Below are 12,427 nucleotides of genomic sequence, written 5' to 3' on the forward strand. Positions count from 1 at the left end.
TGACTTTGTAAGAGGCCTTTCAATAAGAGCTCAAAATGCTTTATAAAAAAAAAAAAAAAAATCAATTGTCATCCCCATTTTACTGATGGGCAAACTGGTGAAGAAGTTAAATAGTTTGCTTAAGGCCACAGAGTTCAGAAAAAAACAGGAATTACACTCGCATGCAGTTCTGGCTATCTATACTTCTGAAGAAGAAAGGGGATGAGAAGAGCAATAACTATGGAGAAGAAGGATGTTGCTGAGAAGGAAGATAGACTGTGGTAGTGCTTGGGAGGAGGAGAGGCTGGCAGAAGCAGTAACAGTGTATAGGTGCTCTTTGCTTCATGGAGATAGTGTTGGGGGGGGGGAGTTGAAGGTATAATTTCCAGTCATAATGAATACGAGTGATTAATGCTCAATGGAAGGGAGGCAAAGAGAAGAGCTGGACAAGCAGAGACAGCAGCGAGGCGGTGTTTTGTTGCTAATAGTCTCACCTCTTGGCGCTGGTGGAGAGGAGTTTGGAGTTTTTACTCATGCTGACTTTACTTTCCTTCTTCTTAGGCGTGTTTGTCTCTTTCTCTGTCTGTTGGTTGGAGGATGAAGATGAGGAGGAGCTGGTGCTGGCCCTCGAATCGTCATCCGACATAGCGACCCCCCCACCACACACCCCAAACCTGGAGAGGAGACACCATGGGGCGCGGGGAACAGACAATGAACACACACAGAGAAAGGAAATGGACAATCTCACTCTGTGTTTGGGTTGTGCTCTCTTTAAAGGGTCCTCCTCTCTCCCCCTCCCCACGGGCTCCGCAGACAGGAACCTCACACAGCAGTGGTCTGAGCGCACCAGCAATATACTGGGGGAGGGGACAGACTTTAACGCCTCCTCCCAGTGAGAGGAGAGGGGCTAGAAAAAAAGACGACAGCAAAGATCAGGGAAGCTCTCAATAATTCCTTCTAATCTCCCCCAAACTGCACACGGGAGACCAGTCCTCACGACCCACTACTGCCCAGCCCCGATGTAAATGGGATGTCCCCCATCCCCTTTCTGCGCTGAAAGGCACGTGGGGGGAAATGGAAGGAAGCTCATCATCAGTGCCTGGCTACAATGGGACTGGGGTGTCATGGGTTTCCAGGGCAAGAGCACGGGGCCACGAGCAGCTTAGCTGTGTGTGTGAGGGGGCACCCCAGTGGCACAGTGGGGGCAGAGAATCGACACCAGAAAAAGTGTCTGGGGTGGGGGGGAAGGGGATTAGTATGTGCAGGGGGTGGAGGAGGAGAGTGGGTGCCTGCAAGGGATGGTGAAAAAGGGGGGGGGGGGAAGGGGCAGCCCACTCAGAGCCTGCAAGGGGGAGGGGGCTGCGTGTGAGGGGGAGCCGGCTCCGGGCCTGCAGGGGGATGCGTATCGGGGAGGGGGGAAGCCAGGGCCTGCAGAAAGCCAGCGGGGTGCTGGGGGCCGCAGCGGAGGTCTAGGTTAGCCCCCTCGGGGGAGCAGAGGGCCGGGGAGGCGTGAGGGGCGCCGGATCGCAGCGGCCTCTGCCCCCTGCCCATCCCTCGGCCGGGCCGGGGGGCGCGGGGCGACACCTGACAGCCCCGGGCGCTGTCCCTGCCCGCGGCGCGGAGCCCCCGCCCCGGCCCCTTCCCGCGCGGGGGCCGGGGCGGCGGGCAGCGGGGGGGGCCCCGTGCCCCTACCTCTCCCTTTGTGTCTGGCTGCTCCTCCTCGGTGCGGCTGGGCCTGGCCACTCGTGTCTCTCTCGCTGGGAGAGAAGCGGAAGTGCTGCAACAGCAACTATTAAACAGGCAATGGCTTCCCCGCCTGCCCCCCCCCCGCCCCGCACCGCACCGCCCCGCACCGCACACGCTCGCGCCGCGATCCCGGGGGGGGCGGGCCTAGAGACGCGGGGGTCGCCCCCTAGGCACGGCGAGGGCGGGGGGACCCGCAGCCCCCGGGGATGGAGACGGGGGCGGGCAGGGGGGTGCTGCAAGGCTGTTGTCTCTCGCTGCCCTCCCCTCCCCTCCCCTGCTTGCAGCAGCAGCAACTTCTCCCTTGTCTCCGCGGGGCGCCGGGGCTCACCTGGCTCCGCGGTAGGTCCCCCCCTCGGGCAGAGTCAGCAGCCTCGGGGGCCCCCCGCCGCTGCCGCCCGGGCCCCGGGCTCCATTGTCCGCACCTCCGCGCCCGGTGACATCACGAGCGCACAAAAGAAGGGGCCGCGCGTGACGTCATCCGCGCCTGCTGCGACTGGGGGGCTCGTCCGCGGCCGGGCGCGAGGAAGGGGGCACGCCCGGGGGGCGCGGGAGGAGATCGGCTGCAACTTGCCTGGTCCTTCTTCTGCACTTCTTTCCCCTGGGGAAAAAAATCCCCCCTTTGGCAGCCGATGTGACTGGAGAGAGAGAAGGGACATGACCTACCAGCCCTCGCACCTGAGAAGAAGGCAGCACAGTCCAGGCAGCTTGCCCTAGTTTCCAGACCCACTTCATCCCTCTTGACTTCACTGTGGGGGCGAATTTGGCTGTGGTTTCTACAGATCAAGAGAGCCTCTAGGAAACCATGGGCAACTCCAGTGGCAGGCAGGGAAAAGCCTGAGTCTCACCACCACTGCCCATCATCATCACCATTACTGGGATGATTTTGCATTTCTCGGATCTATCTATCTATCTATCCCATACTTATAGTACTTGGCTGGAGTGTGTGGTTCGAGCAATTCCTATCTAGAAAACATCTGTCTATCCATCAATATTATGATAGATAGATAGATAGATAGATAGGAATTGCTCCAACCACACGCTCCAGCCAAGTACTGTGAGTATGGCTACTACCACCAACTTAATATATTAAGAGGTTTCATTACCGATCTAAGGCCACACAAGCGATGAGAAGACAACGCTGAAACGAGAGACCAGCTCTCCAGTCCCTCAAGGGCTTTCAGGAGTGCTGCTTTTCCTGCCTTTACCTGCAAAACAGGCTCCTAGTCTCATGTTCTAATGGCATGGCTTTGCAGAATAAAGTATGGCTGCATACAAAGGGGAAACCAGTCCAGACTGAGCTCTGGAACGTCTGTACCAAAAGCTGAAGACGTATAGGGTGAAGAACTGGAACCAAAGATGTATTTTCTCTGTGTCTAGGTCTATGGTTCATTCCAAAATGGAACTTGAACTCGGATGGAGCTTTGACTTTCCCAGGGAAGTTCAGTCTCAGATAATGTGCTAGCTCAGTACATGCAGTAATGTCACTCTTTGGCCCCTTCAATGCCAAAGGACAGGCATTGCCTTTCCCCCAAATGCAGCCCATGTTCAGCCTTTCTCCCAAATGCAGCCCATGGAGCCTTCCCATCTGGCCCACAGGACTCCCCACAGGTTGGGAACCGTGGCAGTGGGGGAGCAGTGGCAATTAATGCTGCTACCCTGTCCTGCTGCCAGAATCCCAAACCTCATGCTGCTGGATTGGGGCCAAGCCATGCCGCCTTTCCTCCTGATGAGGGCTGGGCCAACTTCCACCCGTCCCCCAAATGCTAGATCTCACTACTGCATGACCTGATTTGGCCCCACTGTGTCCCCCTCCACCCTTCCTGTGCATTGCATTGGGTCCACCAGCCAGACCCAGCACACGAACTGACTGGGCATTGGCCATCCGGTCCATGCAGCAAAAAGTTTGAGCACCACTGCCATAGGGTAAGCCAAAACGTTTCCATGACTCTCAAACTTCAGGCTGGGGCACATGAGACAGTTACACCTGTATAATTAGCTGTTACTCTAGTGTATACCATTCTATCCTGGTGTAATATATTTGAATGTGGGGAGTTAAGTATCTGGTGTTAAGTTCCTTGTCTGGAGCTATCCTGGGGTACCCTGTACTACAGGCAGATGGGCCTACTTCTCCATTCTGTTGTATGTGCTTCCTCCCCTCAATTCCCTTTTCTAACTGCTTTATTCACTTAGCCCTGAGTCTAGGACCTATGGTTACTTTTGCAAGGATTCTGCCTCTTTGAGGCTCCCAAATAAAGAAAAGGTAAAACTCCTTTTGCCTTTTTTTAAAGACTTTTATAGTTATCATGTTATGATTCATGGATCATTAGGGGCTGGAGCTGACATGGAAAGGGTACAGGAGGTAAACTAGCTCCTCATGGGCAGTTCTTTTAATAAGGGCTTGCTAGTGACCACAATGGTAAACTGATAAATGCTGCATCAAGTATGGTAATTCTTTGGCAAATCTTTGCTGGTGGCCTTAAGGACCTTCCTTAGCCAATGCAGATAAGGCCAGTGTTGATACAGATTTCCCTTTCCATGGGGAATATATAACCAATTCATGTTATATGGCTGGGACCACATGCAAAAACTGAGCACTACCGATTCAAATGTGCCCCTCCACAGAATGTCACTCATGTCAATCCCGAAGTCACCCGTGTGCTAGACAGGCTTGGAATCTGTTCACTTTTATGGTTGTAAATTTTACATCAGAAATAATGAATTATGAACCCAAGATTACAGAAAGAGTCATGTATACTAAGACAATAAAGCCCATACCCTTTCATTTCCTGTATTTTTTTTTTTTTGGTGCCCTTCACTTTGAGTCTTTGTCATTTGTTGTGTTCCATATTTCATCCTTGGTGGATCTGGAGATAAGTCCTTTCTGAGCCACTTTTTAACAGAACAAATATTTCTATTTTTAAAAGAGACTCTTTACTTTCACTGGAAAAAAGTAAGGTTTGAGTCCCTTTCCCTGCTTCATTAGCCTTTAACGACAAGAACCAAAGTGAATTTAAACTACTTGAAAGGGCTCCACTTCTCCAGCAGAAGGCTTGAAGATCCTTTCCCCAACACACACGCACGCACGCACACATGCACACACACACTTATGTAAAATTGATTAGTTAAGAAGTCAGAGGTGTATTCTGAAGAATCATCTCTTTGGAAATTATCACAATGCCAGCCCAGTCCCATTCACAGTAATCATTGACAAAGCTGGTCACATTTTGGAGGAGGGAAGTTTTTGTTACCCACCCAAAAATGTGTTTTCAGTCCTCTCTGAGTGCACTTGGTGTTGCCATGACTGCAGTAACTACAGCAGTAGGAATTTTTATTTTATGTCACCAATGGTTGCCTCTAGGTGTGAACAGAGGCAGTTCATAGTTCTTACAGTTCTCTACAGCCAGGCCTGCCAGACTCTCTAGCAATACACGAGGAAGTGAAACAGGAGAAACAGGGAGAAAAGAAGCAGCAAAGGTGCTGATCCACTGAGTGAAATCCCTACAGCTCTAGAAGCCTACCTTTTTGCCTGCCTTCTCAGTCCTGGTCTGGAGATCACAGAACTGGTACTGGAAAAGTACCTTATCCTTCGTCCACCAAACAGGTATGACTGGTTTTTCAGCCAAAATTCCTGTGAATAACTTGGGAAACCACTCCAGCAACAGTGACAGTACGATCTCCTGAAATCAGGCAGCTCCTCCACTTAAACAGTTATTGCTGTTCCCCCTCTCCTTTTGGTTTCTGTAATACTTTTTGCACCATTTTGTACTGTTCTCCCTACAATCCCTTTTCTTTTAGTCTCTTTTCCCTTTAGTTGCTGTTCTTTCTTCTCCTTTTTTTTTTTTTTTGATCAAGGCCAAAAAAAAAATGCAGGAAAAATAGCTCAGGTTATTCACTCTCCTTGTGCCCCACGTTTCTTAGCCATGTGGAGTTGTCTAAAGGCAGTAACTGGATAGTAGTAGACAATTTTTCCTTAGCATCAAGCTTGGAGAAGACTGCAAGAATACATTACAATAATCTAATTTCCTTGGGGCCACTGATCTGAATGCACATAGGAATCTGGCCAGTTCAAATTCATGCTGGATCTTCTGCAAAAGGAAGATTATTGGGATTAATCAAAGTCCCTTTGGATCGTATCACTAGATACTTTCTTAGAATGACTCCCTGCTGCTCAGTTTGGGTGAGTAGATGAGAAGGAGGGGAACTAGAAAAATGCCGGCAGATCATATGGTCCTGCAGTGATCCACTTTGTCATCTATGCATAATCATACGATACAGGGCCAGACACTAGGGAAGATGAAGTTCATGACACAACTTGCTAAATAATTATACTGAACCTTTGAATAGGATCAAAAGAGGAAGGAACTATATTCAAATTAGTTGCTTATTGCACTGTGAAAATGCAAGCATTGAGTTCCACGAGACAGGGTTGGGGAACTTACAGGCTCACACTGGGGTTTCCTGCCCACAACTATCTTCTCTTAATTAATTATGTGCTCCAGCTTCGCTTACAGTAATTTCCCTTGGCAATGAGATTCCCTCTATGGATCATTACAGTTGCCTCCCCTTCAGTTCTCTCTTATAGGAGCAAGGAGAGGTCCATAATGAGTTGTTTCTTCTCTCTTTGTTCTGCCAGAGATGTGCTGGTTGATGACCCAAAACATTTAGTTGTAACTATGGGCCCCCTAAAGTTGTGCTGCAAGATGTGACTTTCTTTGTCTGTTTTTAGGACTAGTCCTGACATTAATTTGGAGACCTGGTATCTACAGAGTGGGCTGAGAGACTGTAATGTGAGCAAAAAGACATCAGACTATGGGAAAAACTCTTGCTCCACTGAATTCTTGGTAAAACTACTATTTACTGGCCAGAATTTCACCCCTTAAGCTTTAGTAGAAAACCACGGAATGATGTGAAAGGTTCTCCTTTATTGAAGTCCTCCTGAAACATGGCATGGCCTACTCTGATATCTGTAGAACCCAGACATCTTAAAGTCAATTTTCACTCCACAATACAGTCAAAGTTATCATGAGATCTCCTTTGCCTCTGTGGGTGTGTCTACACATGCACATTTACTGTGCAGTAATTTAGGATATTACAGGCATACTTCGGAGATATTGCGGTTTCGGTTCCAGACCACCACAATAAAGTGAATATCGCAATAAAGCGAGTCACACAAATTTTTTGGTTTCCCAGTGCATAAAGAAGTTATGTTTACACTATACTGTAGTCTATTAAGTGTGCAATAGCATTATGTCTAAAAAACAATGTACATACCTTAATTAAAAAATACTTTATTGCTAAAAAATGCTAACCATCATCTGAGCCTTCAGCGAGTCGTAATCTTTTTGCTGGTGGAGGCTCTTGCCTCGATGTTGATGGCTGCTGACTGATCAGGGTGGTGGTTGCTGAAGTTTGAAATATTGTGAGAATTACCAAAATGTGACAGAGACACAAAGTGAGCAAATGCTGTTGGAAAAATGGCGCCAATAGACTTGCTCGATGCAAGGTTGCCACAAACCTTCAATTTGTAAAAAACGCAATATCTGCGAAGCGCAATAAAGTGAAGCGCAATAAAACGAGGTATGCCTGTACACAGTAACTGCAAATTACTGCACAGTATGGGCACATGTCTACATGTACATGCCCATACTGCATTATAACTATAGTGACTTATGCTGACTTGGTGTAAATATGATACCTGCATCCTGCAGATATCGAATTTATGCCCAATTAGTTACTGCGCAGTAATATACATGTAGATGCCTTATTGCACAGTAATACTGTGTGTGTGGACTGACTTGGGACTAATTTAAGTCCCAAGTCAGTATACATACAGCATTACTGTGGTTTAATAGCTACATGTGTAGATGCCAGCCTGCAAGCCCCTTACTACACAGTAAATGCCCATGTAGATGTACCCAGTGTATAATAGGAGCAAGCATTAAAATTATTTCACCATCTTGAAGACAGAGTACTCCATTGCTTCTTTAAAGTGTCAGAACTACAGTGAGTACAAAAGCTTTTGGACTGATTGATAGGAGGTTTCTTTCCTAGCTCTGTCACTGGCAGGTCACTTTATCTCCCTGTCCCTCATTTTTTCCTTTTGTAAAATGGAGATAACGATATTCACCAGGCGTTAAACTGAGAAAATAGATGGTTATGCTATTCTAGACTCCACCTAAAACCCCAAGTCAATCAGTTGTGTCACATTGTTTTGGGGCTGGTGGAGGCAGTTTTCTTCAGACTCTGCTGCCTTCTCAAACGTTATCAGCCTTCTGAGGGTTTCCCCCAGCAAGTAAAACACTCTTCTTCAGGCTGGCTTCTTCTGTCACTGAGGACTGCATAGGCTTCTTGGCCATCTATGTGCTGGGCTCCATTTGTCTTCCTGCCACCTCTCAGACAGGTGCATGAAGTTCTGCTACCTAGTTGTTTCTAGGTCCAGAACATAGGTACTGCTCTTGGGCATCAGTGGTGCAAACATAAAATATAATTCAGTGGGAAACTCTGGAGTGGTGTGATTACAGCAGACCAAGTGGCAGGAATTCTAGGACAATGGCAATTTAGGCCTTGGAGAAAACAGAGGCAGGGCCGGACACAGGCATGGGTGAACTGGGCGGCCACCTGGGGCCTGGACAGAAAGGGGGCCCGAAAGTAGTAATTTTAAAATTGTTATTGACATTATCTGTGGCGAAGGGGAGCCCGATACTAAAAGTTTGCCCAAGGCCACCAAGAGTCTAGGTATGGTGCTGAACAGAGGCCCCTACCATATCCAGGCTCAAACAGCCTGACTTACAAATGCAGTGGGTCAAGCTTCATTAAACCTGCTGCTTTTGTCTCTTTCCTATTGATATACTGCAGGATGTTGCATGTGGACAGTAAGTGCATACATGTTTTTGATTTGGACCCAGTTGCTCAGTGACTAGGTAATGTTGATATCACTCTAATGCCAGATTGACACTAGAAACTTTCTAGTATAGTGATGTTGATTAGTGGAGTGACTTTATTGACATGTTCATGTCAGTGAAAGCCTTAATGTAGAGAAACTGATGTACTTTCACCAATATTGTTTATTTTTCTTGAAGAACTGGAATAAATCATCCAAGCGTGGTCTTCCCCAGCATATACTATTTCTTTACTAGAAGGGGTTTGCTCATACAAACTGTATGAGCAAACCTAATTGGAAACCTAATGACTGTGTCTAAGTACAGACGTTCAAAAAGCCTCTGGCGGAAGCACTTTATTCAAAGCATGATAAGTTAGAGCGGGAGCAACTGAACAGACATCACTGTTTGCCACTGGGGGTGCTTTCACACACCTCCCAGGACGTGGCTTCTCTCTCCAGCTCCACCCCCCAGCCAGTTGGTGACTGTCAGCAGCAGCTAGGAGGAAGAGAGGGGAACAGAGCCTCCCCACCATGAAGGCGACCTGATCATGATGGTGCACCCCCTACGAAAAGGCACCACTGGCAGCACATGGCATTCATGATGAGGGCCCCCGAAAGTTTGCTGGCTGGGGTCTTTTGTGGGGGCGAGGGGCAGCCAGGTTGGTGCAGAGTGGTCCCTTTCCCTACCAGGCTCTTGACAGCTGTAGCCAACAGCTGCAGTGTAGCACAGTCTGGCTAGGGACGCTGGGGGTTCGTGTCCCTGCAGCAGCCCTTGCCACGATGCAAGCAGGACTGGGATCAGAGGCTGTCACTGGGTTCAGAGGCTGTTATTGCCCTGTGCAATGCTGCCTAGGATGGCGGCAATTGTGCTCAAGTTAACCCTTGATGGGATCTGGCACAGACATTTGGTCAAATGCTCTAACAGAAAGTGCTTTAAGTTAGTACACATCCATCCAGGGTTAACTTAGAGCAGAATCCACTATTTTTAAAGTGCTTTAGATCAATGTTTCTCAGCCCATGGGTCATGACCCAAAAGTTGGTTGCAAGAGTATTTGAAAGGGTTGCAAACAGTCACAGAAAAACTCAGGAAAGCACAGGTTTCCTCTTGCAGGCTGGGTGCATAGGGGCTGTGGCTTGGGAGTGAGGGGCACTGGCAGGTTCAGAGAGTTGTGGGTCAGGAGTGAGGGGTACTGTCAGGGGGCTGTGGCTTGGGAGTGAGGGGCATCAGCAGGGCCATGCGGCTGTGAGTTGGGAATAAGGGGCATCAGCAGAGCCTGTTGGGAGTGAGGGGCACTGGTAATTTGCAGTGTGCAAACTGCACAATGATGAGTGTTACTTGGGAGTAATAGAAGGCCACATGTTGATCTTGCTGTTAATGTTTTCCTGTTGATGTTGATTTCTGTCTTTAAAATTAAGGCTGTTGAGCTGCTTTAACTTGTAGTGGGTAATAAGTATGTCAGGGCCAAAATACTTGTGTATTTTCTACTGAAACTATTTACTGGGTCGGGACTGGCCACTGATGTTTACAAATGGGGCCTGGTACAAAAAAGGCTGAGAACCACTGTTTTAGATGCCATGAACATCTGTTCTGTTATGACTGTAATGCACTTTCTGTGCGCTTAAACTACATTAAGTGTAGTGTCTATACCTAGCCTGTATGACCTAACAAGAAATGGTATGACTCATGTAGATTTGACTAAGATGTTTGCCATCTGGCATCATAACACTGAAAAGACCCATGGGCTAACTGCCTGTTGCCCAACTTTGCAAAGCACTTTGAGAAATTCAGATGAAAATGTGGAATATAAAGGCTAAGTCTTCTTATTGTTATCACAAAAAGTTTGATTTTACAATCTGTTTCTGGATTCTGGCTTGATACTCTAGAAAAATCAGTTATCATGGAGGCACAACTATTTGTCATGTTGACCAACAGAGTTGAAGGGATCATTTGAGAAAGCAACAATAATTTGACAACAACAGTTTTTCAAGAAAGTTGGTGCTTCCATCTTATATAGAACCCTTAGCACCTTCACTTATCACCTTCACTCTTTACCTTCTGGTATTTCAAATGCATTTCAGTGTTTCATTAGGTTTCTCATTTGCTCAAATAGTTTAGCACTATAAAGCATCCCTAGCTTGGTAGCATCTTAGATCTAAGTTATATATTTTGTTCAAGAATTTAGAAATTTCCTTTCTGTTTCAATTTATTTGGTTTGTGAATGAGGGGAAAAAGTTTGCATAGCCTAACCTCTCAAAGCATATATTTATGGAGAATTTCAGTTGAGCTTTAAACCTATTCTGCCTCATTTGCTGACAAAGGCTTTTCTGAAAAGGAGAGAAATCAGTGCAAGTTCATTTCACTCTATGGCTTATATTAGTATAGTTATTCAGGTATACTTATTCCAGTACTCTCCATATGGACACTAATATTCCAGCAAGAATGCCTTTTTAAATCTACCTTAAACCCTTTTCCAAGCAACATACGCTAAACTTTAAAAAATGTTTATCTTATTCCAGATTGTCTATATCAGGAGTTATACAGATATACTATTATCTTACCTTTGGTTAAACCAAAAAAACATTTTCTGTCTAGGCAAGGCCTCAGAAAATTTCACTCTATGTTGTTACAAAGATGTCTTTTCTCCAAAACGTTCATTCAATGTTGAATTAGTGTTAAAATGAACAAGTGAGGCAGGTATGCTTTCATTAAATGTGCTTTTTGAAAAATGTTAATTGTGCTCTCTCCTTTTTCCATTTGTTTCCTCTTCCTCTCTCTAGATTCTGTCCCTTAATGTTTCTGCTTGAGTTTATCTCCTACCTTTTTTTCCTTCCTCTCTTTTTTTCTTTCTCTACCTACCTCCCTGTTGCTTGGTTCTCTTATCACTGGGCACATGATTCCTTGTCATTTGATTCCCCTCCCATACTCTTCTGGGTGTGCCGGCCAGCTGGTCCTCCTCCCTCAGGCTTTACTGGATCAAACAGTCCAGTTGTTACATTCCTTTCCCTCCTGATTTCTCTCCTTCCTTTCATCAGCAGAGGCCACTTAAGGTAGTCCCTCATCCTGCTTTTTTAAAGGAACTTCAGGCTTTCCTTTGCAATGACACCTGAGCCTGGATACCTACAGAAAAAAACTGGGAATGAAGAGGATAGTTCAGTTGGCTTTTCACACCAATGCTAACAGCTCTATAAGCTATTACTGGACCACAGATAACAGCCTAAGAATCACTGGATTAGGCTTCCAGTTAGGAAGCTTGGATATAAGCTCTTAGGGACAGGTGCCAATTTATTCTTCTGAATTTGCATAGTGCCTGGCACATCTAGGTCCAGGTCCAGGATTGGAGCTTTTAGGTAATGCTATGATAAAAACAAAAGCCTCTCTCTCTGTTTATAGAGAGAGCAGGAATCTGAGTCCTGTTTGTGGATTTCTCTTTTCACTTTCCTTTAGAACAAAAGAAATCAGAAACCTTCCCCTGCCCCTTCCCTCCACCCCCCCCCAAAAAAAAAACCCCAACAAAAACCGCTATATAGGTTTTGTTTAACAGGTTATGTACCATACAAAAGAAACCATATTGGTAGGAATCCTGTCATCTCTATGTGTTTAAAATATATCTGGAGAGCATGCCTTCTGATTCACTATTCAGTGTTCCAAGATTCAGTAAAATTGTACACCTTCCTGGCGTTCATTGACAATAGTATCATGCTCTTGAAGAGAGAGCTGGTTTGCAAAACTGTGGATGGGAAAAAGATACTGTGCGATGGACATCAAGGTTTTTTTCTTTCCCTAGTGTATATTCAGGAGGACAAAGATAGATTCTTTTTTTT

The 12,427-nt window shown here is 46.6% G+C and overlaps 1 protein-coding gene across 10 annotated transcripts in view; it reads right to left on the reverse strand.

Moving 5' to 3' along the window:
* LOC149864690 (ubiquitin-conjugating enzyme E2 E1) overlaps nt 1-2,290 on the reverse strand; it is a 61,354-nt gene extending 59,064 nt beyond the window's left edge. The window contains exons 1-4 of one of the 10 annotated variants that reach the window (XM_090046538.1): nt 2,054-2,288; nt 1,672-1,756; nt 728-886; nt 474-562 (exon numbers count right to left, since the gene is read on the reverse strand). In XM_090046538.1, the coding sequence (XP_089902664.1) occupies nt 474-514 (41 nt within the window). In that variant the 5' untranslated portion in view covers nt 515-562; nt 728-886; nt 1,672-1,756; nt 2,054-2,288. Of the gene's footprint in view, nt 1-473; nt 654-727; nt 887-1,671; nt 1,999-2,053 lie in introns of those variants that run through there. The other 9 variants (XM_090046534.1, XM_090046533.1, XM_090046540.1 and 6 more) reach the window with 9 other exon arrangements.
* Between the last annotated feature and the right edge of the window lie 10,137 nt (nt 2,291-12,427).

This window comes from Crocodylus siamensis, chromosome 5 (genome assembly GCF_052110815.1).
Source record: "Crocodylus siamensis isolate JL-2025a chromosome 5, ASM5211081v1, whole genome shotgun sequence".
Taxonomy (NCBI): Eukaryota; Metazoa; Chordata; order Crocodylia; family Crocodylidae; genus Crocodylus; species Crocodylus siamensis.